A 21460-nucleotide genomic window follows, 5' to 3' on the forward strand; every position below is an offset into this window, starting at 1 on the left:
GGGGGTCCAGGTGTCCAGCTCAGACCAACTCCCACAGCAGTTTGTAGATTAGCTCAGCCCCCGCAGCGCTCGGGACAGACGCTGAACCCCCTCACGCCTGGCCTCCTTCTGTGGTTTGGCCTTTTGGGCATCTCTTTCCTACCCACAAGACAGGCTGTGACTGGGGTCTGTCGCACATTGTCTGGGAGTGAGGCAACTTAGCTTCCAGTCCCAGCTCTGCGGCTCAGTGGCTGTATGGTTGACCAGTTCCCCACACAGCTGGCGGGGATCCAGCTACATCCTTGAGATCACAGAGCCTCAGCCTCCCACTCAGGTCTCCCGCTGCCCACACTCCAGCCTTGATCTGCAGCCTGATAAAGGCTGGGCCGCAGGCAGCAGCGCTCAGTATGCCTGGCTCCTCTGGTGTTCTCGCCAGTGACCTCCGCAGAAGCCCTGTGGCCATGACCCAACTGCTTCTGCTCATTGTGGCTCTCCTGGCCCTGGGTCATTTGCCTCCAGGTAACTGACTTGCTGGGCCCCTTAGGGCAACTTCCTAAATCAGTCTGTTCCTCAGTTTCTTAATCTTTAAAATGGGGTTCACTCAACACATATTTTTTGAAAAATATTTACTGTGAGCCGGCACCATGACCACTGCTGGGGATCCAGCAGGGAAAGAAAACCAGGCCCATCCTTTCATGGTGCTGATGTTTTAGACAGAAAGAACCAAATAAACACATAATATGTCAGGTGGTGATAAGTGCTTAGAAGAATAGAAGCAGGACCAGGGGTCGGTGTGGTATGTGCATGTGGGGGGTGGGTGGGGAGCTGATGGGGATGGTCAGGGGAGGCCCTGTGTGAGTTGTTTTTGAAGTTATTATTTTGAACAACTTGAAATTTACATGAAAGTAGAGAGAATAATATAAGGAACAAGGTGAGTTTTTTTTTTAAACATTTTATTGTAGAAAAATGTAAATTTATGCAAGCATAGAGAATAATGTAATGAAAGTTTTTTAAAAAGACCTTTTTAATTTAAGAAAACGCCAAATGTAAATTAAAAAATAGTATGAAAAACCCCCGTGTACCTTCACCCAATCTCAACAATTGTCGACTTGAACCAGTCTTGTTTTAGGGAACTATCGCGAAGTCGGTCTCGGGTATCTTAACCGTTTTGTGTAAGGTCGGTTTGAGCAGAGATCTGCCTACAGCGAGAATACTAAGACCTTCACAAGCACCAGGAGGCAGGAGGATGACCGATGTGTCTGAGGAGCAGTGGGGAGGCCAGTGCGGCTGGGGTGGGGGTGCACTAGGAGAGAAGATGAAGTCGAAGAGATGAGGGCAGTGGGGATACAGATCACGTAGGAGACGATAGCAACTCTGGGTCTCAGGGTCATTGGAAGGTCGAAATGTGATGCTGTGTTAGGAGTAGTCGTAGGAACTGCCCTCACCTGGGAGTCAGGGTCTTGGGTTCTGGTTCCAGAACTCACCACTTCCTGACTAGGAAAAGTGGGATAAGTCGCTTCCTTTCTCGATCTATAAAAGGAGAGGTTTGGCCATGACTGAGCCCTCGTTGCTCCACGTTCTACGCTGTCATTCCAATAATCTCACTTTCCATTTACTGAGTATTTACTATGTGCCAGGCACTGTGCTAGAATGATTAAGGCCTGCATGATTGCCCCCTGAAAGGGAGTTATAATGAGGAATCTGAGGCCAAGGTCACTCAGCTGGGAAATGGCAGAGCTGGGATTTGGACAAAGGGGGTCTGAGCTGGGTTCACACCATGCTGCCTTCTTCCGAGTGTGGATCCTTCTCCGTGTAGAGATTTTGAGCCTAGTCTGTCTCATTCTAAGATTCCCTACCTTGGCGGGATGGAAGGTTGGCTGGTTGACAGGGCAGAATAACACCCATGGGTTGGTCCATGTGAGGGTTCCATGGGATCTCTCTCTCTCTGTCTTTTTTTTTAAAGGAATTATTTATTTATTTTAGAGAGAGAGCAAGAGAGCATGGGGGGCAGAGGGAGAGGCAGAGAGAGAACCCCAAGCAGACTTCCCTCTGAGCCCGGAGCCAGATGCAGGGATCATGACCTGAGCCAAAAATCAAGAGTCGGATGCCCAACTGATGGAGTCACCCAGGCGTCCCCACGGGATCTCTTTTAATCCAGGGAGAGGGAGGGAAGCCTTTCCCCTCAACCTCCCACTCAGCCCCAGCTGCTCTCTGCCTATCTGGGTCACCTGTCTAGAAAGAATGCTATAGCAGACAGGCCTGCCTGAGTGGCCTCTCTCCTCACGTTTGCACACCTGCCCTAATTGGCCATCACCACATCCTGATGGTTTCCTTCCGGGCGCTTACCACAACTCTACTAATTGTATTTATTTCCTAGGGTTGTAAGTGCCTTTCCTTCTGGAAGCTCCTTGAGGGCATGGACCTTGGCCCATCTTGTTCATTGTGGTATTCCCAATGTCCCGTGTTTGTTGAATGAATGAACGAAGGAGATGCCTCATGCTGTGACCGAAGACCCTTAGAGGGGGTACAGGACCTGTTCCTCCAAAGCCCTACTTTTCCATGGCCCCTGGGGTGGTCCCTGTGGGTGCCATGCAGTTTATGTCATGGTTATGAGTGTGGACTTTAAAGCCCAATTACCTGGGTTTGAATCCTGGTTGTGCTCCTTAATGACTCTGTAATCTTGGGCAAGCTTGTTAACCTTTCCGTGCCTCAGTTTCCTTATCTTGTATTATGGGGATCATAATAAGACCAACTATAATTGTACAGTGTTGTGATGAAAAGTGCCTAGAGTGTACCTGAGCAGGGGGTGAGCTAACCTGGACAAGAAATTAGTTTCTAGGGGCGCCTGGGTGTCTCAGTCGGTTAAGCATCTAACTCTTGATTCTGGCTCAGGTCGTGATCTCTGGGTTGTAACATCGAGCCCCATGTCGGGCTGCAAGCTCAGTGGGGAGTCTGCTTGAGAGTCTCTCTCCGTCTCCCTCTGCCCCTCCCCTCACTTGCTCTCTAAATAAATTAAAAAAAAATCAAAAAAAGGAAATTAATTTTTAATTTATAACCAGTGGTCTAACCTGTGACCTGTGGGCTAACCTGGACTGGAATCTGTGGGCTCATTTGTAACTAGATGTCTCACCTGTGACTAGGGGTCTAGTCTGTTCCATCTAGTCTAACCCCTTGACCTGTGGTCAGAGTTCATGTCCTGTGGCCTAAGTTATCACCTGTGGGCTGTTGTATGACCAGTCATCCAACCAATGACCAGAATGCTAACAAAAGACCAGACCTGGGCTCTGATGTGGGTCCTGTGGCCTAACTTGGGGTCAGTGGTTTTATCTGTGACCCGTGGCCTGTGCCTTGATGTACGGTCAGAGCTGGGAACAGCGGTCTAACCTGCAACCCATGGGCTGCTCTGTGACCTGTGGTCTTCCTCTGCGTAGGGAGAAGTGAATTTAAGCGGTGCTGGAAGGGCCAGGGGGCCTGCCGGACTTACTGTTCGAGGCAAGAGACCTACATGCACATGTGCCCAGATGCCTCCCTGTGTTGCCTCGCCTATGGAGCCAGACCTCTGGCCTCTAAGCCTGAATAAATATGTGTAGCGGGTCCTGGGGCTGGCACGCCTGCTCTCCAATAAACACCTGCCGCCACCTGTCTCCTCTTGCTGTTTGCTCAGCCCCGGGCGGGGTGTGGGGGTGGACCAGGTCCTGGTATGGGAGGGATGGAAGGATGGCTGGTGGAGGGAGGTGAGGTGCCCGGGCCGAGTGGGTATTAATGACCTCAGTAAATGGCTCCAGCCTGCCTATAATATCCTGTCTGCTCTCTCCAACTCCAGAAAAATTACTTGATCTCCGTAAGCATCCTGGGTCTTCTCATCCATAAAACGGGGATAAATTATAATATTAGGAGATTTGGACTTTATAGAAGGGATGCAAAAAGGAGGTTAGAGTTAATCGTAACAATATGAGTTAATAATAATAATGAGTTAATTATAGTGAGGATTAATAATGGTAGAGGTAATATACTTTGGCATTTTGAAAGGCAGGCCCTCGAGAGTGGCAGGATTTCTCTAGGTTCCTTTATCTCCTATTTTAGCATTGCAAGGGCCTGCCCAGGTGGAAATGACCACAGGATTTCATGAAAGCAGTTTTCACGTACACAGGGAAAGCAGAGAGAGGAGAAGTGGGCCTCGGCCAGGCTCAGGGAACTGTGGGCAAGGGAAGGCAGGGAGAAAACGTGAGCCGAGTCAGGGAGGTAGGCGGACAGACTGACATTGCAATCACCCGGCATCAGGACTGGTCTGGCTGAACACAGAGGTGGCTCAATCTGCAGGGGATTATCTGGGGTTAGGCGGCAACCACATCAGGGCGGACATCTTGGGATCCTGTTGGGTCCCATATGGCTACCAAAACTTCAGGCACCATGTCATTGTTTAAAGCAGGAAGCAGGGGGAGGGTTGGATTGAGCTAGACTTTCACTTTTACCAGGAAAGCAAACACTGTCCCTGGAAAACCCCTCCGCAGACTTCTGCCTCCTTCTCAAGCGCCAGAGCTGTGTCCCATGGCTACGGCTGCTCCCGGTGGTGTCTCGGGGAGGCTGGGAAGAAGGTATTTGCCTGGATAGTAGACGGACCTGGGGCTGGGGGAAGGGGGGGGGGAGACCCCTACTGTTGACCCGCCTTGTCCTGGGGCAGAGCCCAGAAAGGGGCAGGCACGGTCAACAAGTACAGAGGGGCTCTTATCCACTGTCCTTTGAGACTTTTCAGAGAAGTTCAGGGTGGTCTTGGAGTAAGAGAAAGGACCCTGCTTGGCCGGGCTAAGAAGAGTGGTGTTATTCAAAATACTTAACAGGCCGATGAGCCTCAGGGCTGGGGCAGAGTCTTGGAGACTAGCTGCTGTGTTAACCCTTTAGTTTCTGCTACAAGAGGGACCTGGGAACGTGCCAGAGGCAGCTGGAGTGGAGGAGGCCGTACCGAAGGGTCTTGGGCAACAGCTTTTTACCAACCAGGAGGGAAGCACTGAATTATTTAATAACAAAGCATACCCCCCGGAGTATCAGCCCTGCCTCTGTACCCCCCTTAGTTTCTGGGTGATCTAGACGTTGAACTGATGGCCAGTGGGACTGTTTTAGGACCCAGTGTGGTGGGGATGAGGTGGGCTTGGTGTTGGGAGCCTAGACAGAGGACAAGATAAGAACCCCAGAGCCACCATTGTGCGGTGCGGTGCTGTTAGCCAGTATCTCCACTAGGCCTCGATGAGTCAGGAAGAGGCCTGACCGGTTCACCAGCAACCAGCTGCGGCTAGAAAGCCAGTGGATGTTTCCAGTGACATCCAGATCCCAGCAGACGCCAGCCGGCAGCTGACCATTGAATCTCCTCACTCCTAGCACAGCCGTCATATTGGGGAGGAGCCGGGGAGGAGAGAAGGAATCTGGAAGCCTGAGCAATTATACCAGAGAGACTGAGTCTCTCCGAATTCAAGAAACCTCAAGAGAATATTTAAGTTGTTGAATTAGACCAAATTTTAAACTGGAGGCAACTAAGTTTAGCTCTGCCCTCTGACCCCTGCCCTCCGCGGTGTTCTGCAAAGAGCGAAGAAACTGTTTTCTCGGCTCCGCCCCAGACACCGTGCGAGGGAGTCTGCGACCTTGTTGCCGCGAAGGAAGAGGGCGATGAGCTCGAGGAGTGAGGCGTCGGGTTCAAGTTCATACGCAGCTCCGCCACGTCCAGGCCGCAGGCTGTGCGAACAGGGCAAGTCACCACCTCCTCCGTGAAACGGGGGTGCTGGCTCTGAATGCGGGGGCCGCGGGGTCCGATGCGATCCTGGGGGGCTTTGTAAGCGCTCGGTAAAGCTGTCCCTGAGCAAGGGGCGCGCCGCTGGCCGCCTTCTTCACACATTTCAGGCTTCAGAAAATCTGCAAGAACAATGCAAAGAATTCCCACAGATCCTTCACCCAGTTTCCCCACATATTAACGTTTTACCACTTCTCCCTCATTTCTCTCTATGTGTGTGTGTCTATAAAAAATATAAATATACGTGTGTGTATTTGTCTGTATATCAGACATGAGCCCCTTTATGCCTAAATACTTCAGTGGTTTTTTCCTAAAAACAAAGGCATTTCTTACATGACCACAGTGTAATGATAAAACTCAGGATATTCGCATGACAAAATTCTATTGTCTAATCTTCAGATCTTGTTCACCTTTTACCAGCTCTTCCAAATAGGTCCTTTCTAGTAAAACAAAACCTCGGGATCACATAGTCCGCTCAGCTGTCGAGTTCCCTTGATCTCCTTTAACCCGGAGCAGTCCTTCCGCGGTTGTGACGTTGACGTCTTTGAGGAGCCCAGGCCAGTTATTTTGTGGAACTGCCCTCAGTTTGGGTTTGTCTCATGTTTCCTCATGACTGAATGTATTCAGTCATGCATTTTTGGCAGGAATACTCCAAAAGCAATGCCATGTTGCTCTCAGAGCGTCGTGCTGGAGGCAGCCATCACCCTTCTGGGGGCTAAACCAAGACCCAACAGTCTGGACAGTTTTTTTGAAGCTCACACCTCACATGTGCAGGGCTGTTTCCCACCCCGCACCCTAACAGACCATCGTCTAAGCCTACATCTCATCTCCTAAGTCATATGAATACACCTAACAGGCCAAGGAGATGAGACAATTCTAGGTGGAAGGTTTCTCAAGGTACTTCACAGATGAGGCTCCCAAGCTCAGAGAGGGAAAGTGACTTGTCCAAAGCCACACAGGTCCTGAGACACAGAGCTGAGACTTGAACTTAAATCTTTGGACTTCAGGTCAAGGCTTCTTCCGAGACAGAACGATAGCCACATATTGGTATTTTGGATGGTGGATGATGGACAGGCCATCATGAAGGGGAAGGTTTGGGAGGAAGAGAGACTCCCTGGTCCTGGAGGTATGCAAGGTGAGCTAGGGGGCTGGGCAATGCTAGAGAAGGGATTTTTGCTGGGTGTTGGCATTCAGAAGTACTACTCCAGAGCACAAACATTCATTCCCCAGAGTCACTGAATGGCTGAGCTAGTGATAACAATACTACCAGTTGGTCATTAGTAAGGACCAACTGCTTTACACACTTCATCTCATTTAATTCTCATAGTCATGGTACTATTATCCCCGCCTTTTCTAGAAGGCAGCTGATGCTTTTAGTGAAGCGAGTTGTCCAGGTCATACATCCAGTAAATGGTGGCGCTGGGACTCCACTCTGGTCCTCTGACACTTGATTTTATCTTCCAGACTCACCCTGACTTGTGTTTTTAAAATAATATTTTTTTTTCTAATTGTAAAAGTAATATATGTTCACTGGAGAGAACTTGGAAAACAGAACCACAGATAAGAAAGCAAACATCATCAGCATTTTCACTACACATAAATACCCACAAATAAAATATATGTCAGATGTGATTTGCAAATAAGAAGGAATAAAACTGCACATACTTTTTGGTGTCCTGGTTTTTTTGGTCTTTGTTTTGTTTTGTTTTTTACTTACCAATGTATCATGAGCATTTCCATATGTGCTTAGCTAGTCTTCCAAAACAAGATTTTTAGCACTAAAATGCCTCCCAAAACTTCTTTAAAATTTTCCAATTTTTATTACTTGAGTAGAATAGTTAGAACAGATTGTAGGAAAATAAAGCATGGATGAGCTTCAAAATATTTACCGCTCTCATAAACTCTGTTAGCTTTTTAAAAAAAGATTTTATTTTTATTTTATGTTTTTAAGATTTATTTATTTATTTAAGAGAGGGAGAGCATGAGCAGGGGAAAGGAGCAGAGGGAGAGAGAGAGAGAGAATCTTAATCCCTGAGATCATGACCTGAACCAAAATCAGGAGTCAGATGCTTCCCCGACTGAGCCACCTAGGCGCCCTTAAAGATTTTATTTTTAAGTAATCTCTACACCCAATGTGGGGTTTGAACTCACAACCCTGAGATCAAGGGTCACATGTCCCCCTAACTGAGCCAGCCAGGCGCCTCCCCCCATTAGCTTTTGTTACATATTTTCTCAAGATAGAGATACCTGTATATTTTTTAAAAGTTACAAACCTGTGTGTGTGTGTGTATACGATTATATACGTGTATATACTATTCATATATATAATATTAATGTATAATATATAATATGTATTATATTCATATATATACACTTTAAAAAAGATTTTATTTATCCATTTTATTTTTATTTTTTAAAGATTTTATTTATTTATTTGACAGAGAGAGAAACAGCCAGTGAGAGAGGGAACACAAGCAGGGGGAGTGGGAGAGGAAGAAGCAGGCTCCCAGTGGAGCAGGGAGCCTGATGCGGGACTTGATCCCAGGACGCTGGGATCACGCCCTGAGCCGAAGGCAGACGCTTAACGACTAAGCCATCCAGGCGCCCCTTATTTATCCATTTTAGATAGAGAGAAAGAGAGGCAGAGTGGGTGCCCGAGCTGGGGGGAGGGCCAGAGGGAGAGGGAGAAGCAGGCTCCCGAGCAGGGAGCCCGACACTGGGCAAAAAATAGGGCACACTTCACAAATTTGTACATCACTCTTGTGCAGGGGCCATGCCAATCTCCTCTGTATCGTTCCAATTCTAGTATATGTGCTACCAAAGCGAACACTATATACATTTTCATAGAAATTCTTCTGTTAGAGATTAGAGGAGTTTTTGTTCCACTGGAGGGTGGATCCCTTCGGGCTTACAAGAAAGGAAGAGAACAAGGGGGTGATGAAGACAGGTAGTGTAGGGGGTTCGGGGTAGGATTTGGTGACTCGCTGCTCCCTTCCCCACCTGGCTTTTCCATGGCAGAGTGTTGAGTGGAATTGCTTATTGTACCAGGGCTACCTCGAAGTCTGAGAGCCGGGCAACAACCACGTGTGGCCCAAATGATCCTTGACAAGGGCTCAGGAAGGCACCTTTCTGGAGACTGACGTACAGAGTGAGCTTTCTTCCATCAGTGGAACACATCAGGCTTCTCTGGTGATACAAAGGAAGTTATCGGTTATGTGTATGGGCTATTTCTTTTCTTCTCTTTTTTTAATTGAAAAATAGACTTATTTTTTAAAAATGTATTTTATTTATTTATAAAAGATTTTATTTTTTTAAGTAATCTCTACCCCTATGTGGGACTCAAACGCACAATCCTGAGATCGAGAGTCACACGCTGCTTCCTGCTTCACGGACTGAACCAGCCAGACACCTCTTATTATTTGTATTTTCATTGGGGTATAGTTGATACACAATGTTACATTAGTTTCAGGTGTACAACAAGTGTAACTTTCATCTGTTACCATGCAGTGCTATTACGATACCGTGGACTATATTTTCTATGTAGTACCTTTTAATGATGGGCCATTTCTATGAAAAAGAAGTATCTCTCCAGAGTGGAATCCCATAACACAGTGGGATGCGTTCATTGCTGTGTGCTTTTCCTGCAGGGGAATCGAGGCAGTCCCCATCTCTCATGCACACAGCCACTGGCTCCAAGAGGGATTCTTCCAGTTTATTTGGACTACTATTGCTCATATTTGCAATACATATATTAGACAAAGGACTCATTTCCAGAGTATGTGAAGAGCTCCTATAAACCAGCAAGCAAAAGACAATCTAATAATATAGTGGGCAAGTATTTTAGACATTTTCCAAAAGTAGGTATACAAATGGCCAATAAGCCCATGAAAAGATGTTCAAAATCATTAGACATTAGGGAAATGCAAATTAAAACCATAGTGGGATACCATTGCACACCCACCAGAATGCTTAAAATAAAGAAAATGGACCAAAGTGAGTGTTGGTGAAGCTATGGAGCAACCGGAATGCTAATTCCTTGCTGATGGGAATGTAACATGGACAACCCCTTTGGAAGAACAGTTGATAAGTAACTTTTATGAGTTACTTATAAAATTAAATAGAAATACGTGTATATATAGAGACTTCTCTATTAATGTTTATAGCAGCTTTATTTCTAATATTCCATAACTGGAAACAACCCAAATGTCCAGCAAGGGACTGGATAGATTGAATTCCATCCATGCTGTACAATACTAACAACAATAAATAGTAAACAACAATAACAATATACTGATACGCACAACATGAGTTAATCTCAAAAACATTATGTTAGGCAAAGAAGCCATATACAAAGCTGTACACACGGAATGACTCTATACCACGTTCAGAAAGGCAAAGCTTTGATTTAAAAAGTAAGAAGGGGGGGGCGCCTGGGTGGTTCAGTTGGTTAACAATGTCCGACTCTTGGCTGTGGCTCAGGTCATGATCTCAGGGTCATGATCTCGGGGTCTTGAAATGCGCCCGTGTCAAGCTCTGCGCTCAGCAGGGACTCAGCTTGAGGATTATCTCCCTCTGCCCCTCCCCCTACATGCAAGGGGACGAGCTCTCTTTCTCTCAAATAAATAAAAATTAAAAAAAAAAAAAAAGTAAGAAAAAAATTGAACACCCCCCCCCCAAACCCTGAAACAACCCATTTCTCCCTTTGCCTCTTTTCTTCTGAGCACACTTAGTTAAACTTGGGTAAGTTATCTGTGCTTCTGATGCAGCTCCATTGGTCCCACAGAAACACACGGGAAAGGACTCTTAACGGCAGATGGATGATTCTCAACGGGAAGACACTGCCCTCTAGGGGTGATTTTTGGAATTTGCTGGCGGCCTTTTTTTTTTCTTTTGATAGTCAAAATTAATGGAGTCTTTACTGAATTTTAGTAGGCTGGGGACCCGGGATGCAAGATGGCATGCAATGTGTGTGACTGACCTGAAAAATGAAGTATCGATCCATTTCCCAAACAAAATTCAAATATCCTGCTAGACATTCATGCAGGTGAGAAACCCATTTATAATTCTCTGAGCCCAGAATGTAAGGCTGTTTTGCAAGGTTTTTTTTTTTTTTCATATTGAATTTTCCTGGAATGAAACTACTGTGTAAATCAAGAGATGATTATACTTTGTTTTGGTTAGAACTTTACCCAAGCTGTTTACCATTTTGGAAAGTCGGGATACAGAGAGCAAACTCTTGGGGTGGTATTTGAACGGTGCATATGGCGCATGCGTCTGAGTCCGCACTTGTAGCTCTTGCACTTGTGCTATGTATAGGTAACAGATCTGACGTTTTTCATTATGTCTTTGAGTGTATTTACACATCAAAATGCATATTATTCTAAAGTAGTCTCTTTTCTCTTTTATGTTATAGTTAGGGCTTAATTAGATTTTTTTTCTTGCAATTATGTGAGTAGATAGGTTGCGATATTTATGAATTTTATTTTAGGGCAGAAAGGGGGCACTGCAAAGTATTTATTATAAAAAGGAGCATTGCGTCTAATAGGACCCTGGGAATATCGAGCCCTCACCAATAGATTAGTGGGACCTCATGAGGGGATAGAGAGAGGGGCCTAGGTTCCCTTCCTCAGAATTCCACCAGAAAGATCCACGTTTCATTGATGCCTATTTCTCCCTAAACATAGGGGCTGGTGTTTCACAAAGCAAGAACAGACCTATTGCTCCCTACAGAAGTTTAGAGCAGGGATACACGGAAATGTGAATACAGGGAACACTGCCTGACCCAGCCATATCCACTCTTGCAGCCCTGCTCACAGCCTTGACTTCGTGACAGTCATATGCAGACCAGGAGACCACTCTCCCCCATGCCACAGACACAGTTGATTGGACAAGAGGGGGGCACCTCCCCAAGCCAACCTAATCCTATAGGCTAGCCAGTGACCTACGAGGTGGGTGGGGACAATATGAACTGCATCAGTCAGATTCTGTTTCAAGAAATTGGGAACAGCATTGGGAAATACAGAGAATAAGCAGTTTATAATTGGAGTGGAAGCTGAAAAGATGCCTTAGTAAAGGCAAGTTGGGGGCGCCTGGGTGGCTCAGTCATTTAAGCTCTGCAGTCAGCTCAGGTCATGATCTCAGGGTCCTGGGATCGAGTCCCATGTTGGACTCCCTGCTCAGTGGGGGGTCTGCTTCTCTCTCCTCCCCTGTCCTTCCCCCCACTTGTGCACATGCTCTCTTTCTCAAATAAACAAATAAAATCTTAAAAAGAAAGTCAAGTTGGAAGGGGGGTGGGTGGGTGGCGGGAGGCGGGGTAGAGTAAAGCATAGTTTGAGGAAGCAGAAGCTATGAATAAGTAAAAGAGATTGGAGGAAAAGCAGACAGTCCTCCACTTAAATACATAAATTGTATTTACGGAATATTGTGTATATACACAATGGAATTTACTCAGCCATCAAAAACAATGAAAACTTGCCATTTGCAATGACGTGGATGGAGTTAGAGTATTATGCTAAGTGAAATAAGTCAGAGAAAGACAAATACTTTATGATCTTACTCATGTGGAATTAAAAAAGAAAACAGAGAACATATGGGAAGGGGGAAGGAAAAAAAGGAGAGAGGGAAACAAACCATAAGAGACTCTTAATGAGAGAGAACAAACTGAGGGTTGATGGAGGGGAGGTTGGGGGGGATGGGCTACATGGGGTTGGGCATTAAGGAGGGCACTTGTGATGAGTACCGGGTATTATATGTAGGTGCTGAATCACTGAATTCTACTCCTGAAACCAATATTGCGCTGTATATTAACTAACTAAAATTTAAATTAAAAAGCAAATATTGCTTTGGCCAATGGGATTTAAGAAAGCATGATAAAAGAAGTTTGAAAACCCTGCATATTGGGACTTACCCTCTTAGACCGAGCTATCTATGTAAGAAGCCAAGGTTAACTTCCTTGAAACGGAAAGGTCACATGGACAGAGATGCAGTCATATGGGTGACCCCAGGTGAGAATATGAGAAGAACCGCTCAATTCACATACAGAAATCTGAGAATGAATGAATAGCTATTTTAATCCATTAAGTTTGGAGTGATTTGTTATGCAGCAATAGAAAAACTGTATTTTCTTGGGGCGCCTGGGTGGCGCAGTCGTTAGGGGTCTGCCCTCGGCTCAGGGCGTGATTCCGGCGTTCCGGGATCGAGCCCCGCTTCGGGCTCCTCTGCTGGGAGCCTGCTTCTTCCTCTCCCACTCCCCCTGCTTGTGTTCCCTCTCTCGCTGGCTGTCTCTATCTCTGTCAAATAAATAAATAAAATCTTAAAAAAAAAAAAAAGAAGAAAAACCTGTATTTTCCTGTGTATTAGATTAAATTACTCATCCTTTCAATCTTTCCCTCTAATTTCTTTAACATATTTATAATAGTTATTTTAAAGTTGTCTGTGAATTCTTTTTTTTTTTTTAAAGATTTTATTTATTTATTTGACAGAGATAGAGACAGCCAGTGAGAGAGGGAACACAAGCAGGGGGAGTGGGAGAGGAAGAAGCAGGCTCATAGCGGAGGAGCCCGATGTGGGGCTCGATCCCATAACGCCGGGATCACGCCCTGAGCCGAAGGCAGACGCTTAACCGCTGTGCCACCCAGGCGCCCCTTAAAGTTGTCTGTGAATTCTTTTTTTTTTTTTTTTTTTAAAGATTTTATTTATTTATTCGACAGAGACAGAGATAGCCAGCGAGAGAGGGAACACAAGCAGGAGGAGCAAGAGAGGAAGAAGCAGGCTCATAGTGGAGGAGCCTGACGTGGGGCTCGATCCCGTAACGCCGGGATCACGCCCTGAGCCGAAGGCAGACGCTTAACCGCTGTGCCACCCAGGCGCCCCAGTGAATTCTGACACCTGTGCCATGTTTGGATTTGCTGCTGTTGACAATTTTCATTCTTGGTTATGGATCCTATTTTCCTTCCTCTGTGAATGTCTTCTAATATTTTTCAATTGTGTGCTAGAAATTGTATTTAAAAGAACTACAGAGTGTAGAGTAAGTGTTGCCTTCACTCAGGGAGAGCATAGCCTTTTCTCTGTTGGCCAGTCGGTACTGGCTGTTAATATAACTTTGCAAACCAAGATGACAGAGTGTTCTCGGTTCTCCGTGGGCTCGCACGCAGGTACAAAGGAAAATTGGAGAATTTCAAAGTAGTGATTTATTATTAGATGATCACGAGGTTACAGAGATTAATAATGTAACTAATGATGGCTAGTAAGAGCACAATAGAATTACCGAGAACAACCTGAGTTAATCTCTGAAAATGAACCCCCTCATGCTGTAAGTCTGCTACCTTAAAGAATTCTAGAAACATAAGGATACATAATCATACTTTTCATTAGCTGACGGAACAATGATATCATCATATCCCACATAGATTCCAGAAGATTCCACAGCACACTTGTGAGACAGTGAGACTGAAAAAGGCAAATAATGTCTTATTATTATTATGAAAATATTTTGGCGTCTCCTGAAAGGGGATTTCCTGAGAACTGCTGGGGTAGGCTCAGAGGCGCACACAGAGATCAGCCACGCGTGTTTATTGATAGAATTTAGGAATCCCCTGGACTCAGACTCAGGGCAGCTCCGTCTGCATTTTCATGGCTTCAGGCTTCAAAGAACTTAAAATGGCCATAGCTGTTCTCTTGGCTGGAACTTGGGCTTCACACAGCACAGTTTATTATTTGTGCAGTAAATATAGACCCTTTCTCTCCTGGAGCATTTCTGGCGGCATCTGCCGTGAAGATTCCAGCATTTTTGGGTGCCTCCTGACGCAAAAAAAGAAAGAAGAATGGAGTCTCAGTGTCAGCCCTGAGAAGACGTATTAAAGCAGGTGTGAGAGAGGGCCCTCAGTCTCCCTTGCCTTTGACTGTTGGGTTCCTTTTTCTATCCTTCCCTTTTTAAAAACCGTGGTAAAATACGAAGAACATAAAACTTACTAGTTCAAGCATTTTAGTTTTTTAAAGTTTATTTATTTACGTAATCTCCACACCCAATGTGGGGCTCAAACCCATGACCCTGAGATCAAGATAGCATGCTCCTCCGACTGAGCCAGCCGGGCGCCCCTCAAGCATTTTAAAGTGCACAGTTCAGGGGTATTAAGTACACTCACCATGTTGTGCAACCATCAACGCCATCTAGTTCCAGAACTTTCTAATCGTCCCAAAAAGAAATCCTGCACTTGTCTCCCCAGCCCTGGGCGATCACCAATTTGCCCTCCTCTCTATAGATTTGCCTACTGTGGATATTTTATGCCAATGGAATGATATAATATGTGGCCTTTTGTGTCTGGCTTCTTTCATTTACCGTGTTTTCAAGGTTCATCCATACTGGTTCCCTTTTGTTTTTGTTTTTGGTTAATGTTCCATCACTTTCTTCATAATTTTATTTTTGTTTTGTTTTGTTTTCGCCAAGGCCTATCATTAAGAAGGTGGCTGTACTTAGTTATTTTCATTAATTGTAGTGAAATACACGTAACGTAAAATTTACCATCTTAACCATTTTTAAGTGCGCAGCTCGGGGGTGTTAAATGCATTCGGCTTGTGTGTAGACAGCCATCAGCAGCAGCCACCCGCCTAACTCTTTTCATCTTGTAAGACTGGGACTCTTAGACTCATCAAAGAGTAACCCCTATTCTCCCCTCCCCTGGAGCCCCTCGGCAACAACCCATCCGTATTGTTTTTGGTGCCTTTCCTGTCCCGGAATCTTGGCCAATCAACAAATTGCAAGGTCTGCAAACACAGCTCCCTAAAGAAGTGTTCTGACAGTTTTGGGGGTGGGATGGCACCCGCGGCCTCAACCCAGAGGCACACGAATCCGGGACAGCTGTGGTATTCCAACCACAAGTTTTGGAGCAGTTAAAGACGAAGTTCTCTACTGAGCCAAACAAGGACCTGTACCCTTCTCTGTTCTGAAAAGGCCCAAGCCTGCTCTGACTCAGGTCCTCAGGGGCTCGGGCAGCCGAATGAAGCCTGGAACCTCTAGTTGCGTGTGTTAAACCATTTTTTTTGGGGGGGGGGCAGTTTCAAGCCATGACTATTCTCTATTTCATTAATTTGCAAGTTAATTGTAAGTTTCATGAATTTGTAATCTTTATCATTTCCTTCTTTCTGCTGTAGGTTTTGACCAGGTTTATTTTATGATCAGGAGTAAGCTTTCTTTGAGATGATCTTTTGACCAACACAGGGGAGACTCTCAGGGGAAACTCGTGCTTCAGTGGAAAACGGCATCTTCTGGAGCTGGGGTTCTCAACGGGGGTGATTTCGCTCCTGAGAGGATGTTTGGCAATGAAATGTGTGAAGACATTTTTAGTTACTGCAACTGGGGAGAGGTGCTATTGTCAATGAGTCGGGAGAGGCCAAGGGTTCCGCTAAATACCCTACAATGCATAGGACAGCCGCGACGAAGATCGACTAACCCCAAACAAACCCCCAAACTCTGTCCCTCTCCTTATAGCGCCGGAAGGTCTATAATCGCCGGTAGTATCAATAGTCCTTGGTCCGCGGAGATCGCAGTCTTCAGAGTTACCTGATTTTGGTTAGACAACAACTCAATGAGCTGTTGAGAAATAACAGTAGGGCAAAAATGATTATTTCTCTGCATTCGCAAGTATATTCTGTTGTATACTCCTTCTCCTCCCCTGCACTGGGGGGGGAACAAAGCCAGTTTCTATTTATGCTTTGATCCAGTTATAAAATCTGCCTTGCTCTCTCATTATGAGTTAAATAAAGTCTTTAACACATGTTCATATGTGTATATATATATATATATATATATATATATATATATACACACACATATATATACGGGCCAGGAGTTTGTTTTTTTTTTAATTATCCTTTAAAACTTCTTTTGAACCTTGAGCAAACTGCCATCACAAGAACTAGGTTCTGGAAAAATATACTGAGAGAAATCTGATGTGTTATGGAGACACTAAGATGGCTAACTGGTGTTTCTGGACCGTCGGAAATGGAGCTTGGTAGAAAATTCGACCCATCACAGCAAAGAAAAACTATAAACTCTCCTTCTTCCTTTTTTAAAGAAATCTCTACACCCAACGTGGGACTTGAACTCACAGTCCCATTGAGAATCACGTGCTCCACTGACTGAGCCCAGAAACTGGTGCCTGGAAAACTTATAACCTATTCTTTTTTTTTTTTTTTAAGAGTTTTAATTAATTTATTTGACAGAGGGAGAGATGGCCAGCGAGAGAGGGAACACAGGCAGGGGGAGTGGGAGGGGAAGAAGCAGGGTCCCAGCGGAGGAGCCTGATGTGGGGCTCAATCCCAGGACTCCGGGATCACGCCCTGAGCCAAAGGCAGACGCTTACCGACTGAGCCACCCAGGCGCCCCGACTTATAACCTGTTCTAAGACAACACTGGTGGAGAAGTTTTAACCAATCAGTGAGGGTAGCTCCAGCGTATGTCCCACTTGCCAGCCTTGTAACCCTTGGAAAAACAGTAAAAGTGGGACACGAAAAGGACCCACTGTCTCAGGGACTCTATCCAGCTCGCTAAATCTCAAGGATTGGAATCTGTACTCACTACCATCTGTCTTTTCTGTGGAGGGCTAGATGCTTCTCCTTGCCAGAAAGCAACTGTGTTTCTTGTGACTAAAAACAATTGTCGTTTGTCTTTCCTATTTGGGAAAGCCTATCTGCCTTTGTCATGACTGAGGTGCTCTTTTTACTGGGGCTTTAATTAAGGAATGGCAATTTTGCAAAAAATCATGCCATCCTTATCATTCTCAACCCTCAGAAAACACAGAACTCACCGTAAGTTAAAATTAAAACTTGCTAAACTGACAGAAGGCCCTGAAGAGCCCAAGTGACTCATCATTTGTTTGTGGGTCCAAAGTTTACTGTTTTCTCCCCCGTCAGCAAATTGTGGAAGGCCACGATATCTTGCCTCTTTTTCCTCTTCTTTCTGTACAATTGGATTAAGTTGGAACAATTTATTCCCTTTTCGGGAGTCGAATGCTCCCTCTGGAACTCAGTGGTCTCACGTGGTGATGAAAAGAATTGCGTGAAGAAGCTGAAAAACTTGGAATCAAGCTAGATGGGCTTACTAGCCCTGGGAGTAGCTTTTATGCTATGGCAATTTCTAGAGAAACAGTCCTGAGGGCACTGGAGAAGTTCAGTGCAGCTCCTGAGTTTTCCACGTGATCATTCGTGAAGTCATCGGAGCTGCTGACAATGTCACTAAAAATACTACCATAGTCTTTTGCCAATTCTAGGAGTTCCAGAAAACCATTGTCCATCACCAACTGGCATTGGACATCATCCTGCCGTCTGAAGGAGCCACATGTGGCATTGCTGGTAATGCCTCTGCCACATTTGCATTTCTCAGAAACCTTCCTGGTGTGTGTGTGTGTGTGTGAATATATCCGCGTAAGCAACCAAAGCAAACCAAAGTATTTGTTGAGTGATCAATATAGTCTGACCTCTGGGACCCATGAGTTTGCTTCTGGTGGCTTTTCCTGGATATTCCCATGTCCTATCATGTCTAATCAAGGTCACTTTGAATAGGAAGTATTCATATGAATTCATGAGGTATTTTATATGTATTCAATGTGTTCATTTTCCCACCCAGCTCGGTCTACTAAAATGATGTGGAATGGAGGACTAATCTGTAGGACTATCTCTAGCACCTAGATCACGGTTGTGAAATACCATTTTCCTACTTAAAAAAAAAAAATCAGCGTTTCTCGAAGAAATGGGGATCTCAAGATCTGGGGCAGGAATTGTACAAGATGAGCCTTGAATATCTTGTCACACCAGATAACCACTTATGAACCAGTGAACCTCCTTTTGTCACTTCACAAAAGGACAAAATCTTAAGTCACATCTTTCTGAAACTTTGTATTAAAATCATATGGGCAGGACTGGAACATTACATCCTTTTCTGAGGAGCCAGTCTTTCAATACAGAAAAGTATCCTTGATTTCAGAGCCAAGGACAGAGTGTCAGAGAAGGGGTTTGAGATACGAAGTTCCACATCGCTCTTAATTTTGTACTTTCCATGGAAATGGGACCCTGAATCCATTTCTCAGCCTTGGCCTGGTGTTAATCCCTTTACGCATGAAGTCTATCCAGCATTGCTTCACAGAGAAAGACACACACCATATGATTTCGCTCCTAAGTGGAATTTAGGAAGCAAAACAGATGAACACAGGGATGGAAAAAAAGAGAGAGAGAGAGGGAAACAAACCATAAGAGACTTTTAACTATAGAGAACAAAGTGAGGGTTGCTGGAGGGTTGGTGGGGGAGACGGGCTAACTGGGTAATGGGCGTTACGGAGGGCACTTGTGATGAGCACTGGGTGTTGTAAGTAAGTGATGAATCACTAAATTCTACTCCTGAAACTAATATTACACTGTAAGTTAACTACAGTTTAAATAAAAACTTGAAACAAAACACATAACTTCATTTACATTTTACCTAAACTCTGCCCCTCTCCTTAAGCCTATAAAACCTTATCTGTTCCTTCTTTTGCCCCACGGTCCCCTCCTTTGCTGTGCCAAGCTGACATGTCTAACTCCGTCAGACCGCAAGTGCGTCTCTTGCGGTGTCTGTAAGCTGGACCTTATCGCAAGGAAACGATCCCGACTAGCAGGGATATATGTAAAATAAGGCTACCACAAGCCAAAGATGGGACAATTTGAATTTCCGCACGAATAAAGATTGCAATGAATGAAAATTCATCAAATATATTAAAAACTATTTTGTCACATTTGGGGGATGATAGAAAAAGAAATCGTTATCTTGCAGGTTCATACATACAGGAAAATCACCAAGCATTCATTCTGTCTTTCTTATATAAACTGTCCCACTGAGTAACCACACAGATGATGAGTGTTTTTATTATTTTAGTATAATAAATTTCCAGGGAACTAGTGAAAATCATATAAAATAAAGATGTGTGGTTTTGCACACCCCCATTTCCGTGTTCCTTGTCTTCTCTCCATCGGATACCACTACAAACGCTATTGTTGTAGCAGGTCGAGACGAGGAAACTGACACGCTGAGCCTCAGAGCCCCTTGCTGGAGGTCACGCAGTTAGCAAGTGGGGGGGCGTTCTGACCCGGGTTCTACCCTGTGGTGAGTGGTGGGTCAGGCATCTGCCCCAGGCAGATACAAGGGCTGAGGTCAGCTTGGTGGAGGAAATTCACGCATTCTGACCCTGCGGGAATGTTAGGTGAAAGCCCTGGTGTGGGCAGAAGCTTCAGCCAGTCGAGCAGGAGGAACGGAGAGCGAGGCTGCGGGCGGTGGGATGGGCAAGTCTGACCACGGCCCGAAGCCGGTTAGCCTTCCCATGGCTCCCTCACCTGGTAGTCAAGGCCCATCAAGACCTGGACCTTGAATGCTTCCTCAGTTTCCCCTTCGCCATGCCCCTAACTCACTCAATTGTGCGCCAGTTTTCTGAAGGCGCCACGCTCTCTCCCACAGCTGGACCTTTCTTTGCATGAGCTGATTTCTGCCTGGGACACCCTTCCTACTTCCTTCTCTTCTCCTTCCCCTTCTAACCTCCACGTACTTCTCAGGACTCAGTGTATCCCGGTCAGGAGGACTCTCCTGGCTCTCAGGGTGGGATGGTCCCTTCCATGGGCAGCTCAGATCCCTAGACTCCCTGTGTCACAGCTCATGTCACTCTGGGTTGTACATGCCTTTATTGTGTCCCCCAGTGCCATTGTCATTCGTCTCTGTGGTCCTGGCCTCCCACTCAGCGTCTGGCACTGAGGCAGCAACAGTGTATGTGATCTTTACAAAGCCTAGATCATTCCGGGGACTATTTTGTAAAAGGTCGACGCCTGCCCTCTTCTTCCTGCTTCCCCTTCCGTTCTTTCTCCCGCGCAAGGCCACCTGCATCTGCTTCCCGAGAGAGCAGAGATGGACCGGGTGGCTGAGCCAGAAGCTCTGATGTCGTGGGGGGCAGCTCAGCTCTGGCACCTGCTGCGGGCGAGGCCGCCTCTTCTACGTGCTTCCAAAAGGCGAGCTCCCGAGGCCCGGCAGCCCACCCTCCCAGCCTGGATTCCGGGACCAGGCCTCGGTTTCCACACCCTGCCCCTCCCGGAAGAGGTCCAGGTTACCTGGTGTGAGCTGGGACAAGAGCAGCAGTGCAGCCAGAGTCAGCAAAAGGAGCTTCATGGCTGGAAGTGGCCCAAGGTGAGGCTGCAAGTCCGAGGCGACGGCAAAGCGAATGGGGCAGGGCTCCGGCCTCCCCGGCTGGAGGTCCCTTTGTTCAGCCGGAACGATGTCAGCCTCACGTGCCCTCAGCCGCCCACGGCTTTGGCCCCCACGCTGCCGGAGCCCAGGGTCTGCAGCCACCCACTCCGAGCTGGCCCGCCTCCTGTGGTCATTTGGGCAGCCGTGGTGGGGTGGGGTGGGAGGTGGGGGCAGGCACCCCGGTCCAAGGTCCTTCCACCCACTCTAAGCTGCTTGCACCGAGCGACCGCCAGGGGGCGCCACGCACGTGGAACGCAGAAGGGCCGGGGAGACTTCACCCAGAAGGTGCCAGCACCTGCGGGTGAGCCCAACCTGGCGTCCCAGGCAGAGGAAGTCCGTCCTGAGGCTTACGTTGGGGTTGAAAGTGAGAAACATGATGTGACTGGAGGGAAACCGGGAAAACGGTGGTGAGATGAAGCTCCCAGCACCAGCCTGTCCGCGCCCCC

At 46.3% G+C, this 21460-nt stretch overlaps 2 protein-coding genes and 1 non-coding gene across 3 annotated transcripts; 1 reads left to right on the forward strand and 2 right to left on the reverse strand.

Moving 5' to 3' along the window:
* Window positions 1–440: 440 nt before the first annotated feature.
* DEFB124 (defensin beta 124) lies at window positions 441–3559 on the forward strand. The gene is made up of 2 exons (XM_026502853.2): window positions 441–498; window positions 3411–3559. The coding sequence occupies exons 1-2, from the start codon at window positions 441–443 to the stop codon at window positions 3557–3559; spliced, it is 207 nt and encodes a 68-aa protein (XP_026358638.1).
* A 4922-nt stretch (window positions 3560–8481) lies between these two features.
* Window positions 8482–8588, reverse strand: LOC113258839 (U6 spliceosomal RNA). Its single transcript, XR_003317363.1, has one exon. It is a non-coding gene; the product is annotated as a U6 spliceosomal RNA (small nuclear RNA).
* Window positions 8589–13948: 5360 nt separating this feature from the next.
* Window positions 13949–21153, reverse strand: DEFB123 (defensin beta 123). The gene is made up of 2 exons (XM_026503220.4): window positions 20879–21153; window positions 13949–14557 (listed from the first exon to the last, which is right to left on the reverse strand). Exons 1-2 carry the CDS (start codon window positions 20934–20936, stop codon window positions 14412–14414), a joined length of 204 nt encoding a protein of 67 aa, XP_026359005.1. The 5' UTR covers window positions 20937–21153; the 3' UTR covers window positions 13949–14411.
* Between the last annotated feature and the right edge of the window lie 307 nt (window positions 21154–21460).

Source organism: Ursus arctos, unplaced genomic scaffold, assembly GCF_023065955.2.
Source record: "Ursus arctos isolate Adak ecotype North America unplaced genomic scaffold, UrsArc2.0 scaffold_16, whole genome shotgun sequence".
Lineage (NCBI taxonomy): Eukaryota > Metazoa > Chordata > Mammalia > Carnivora > Ursidae > Ursus > Ursus arctos.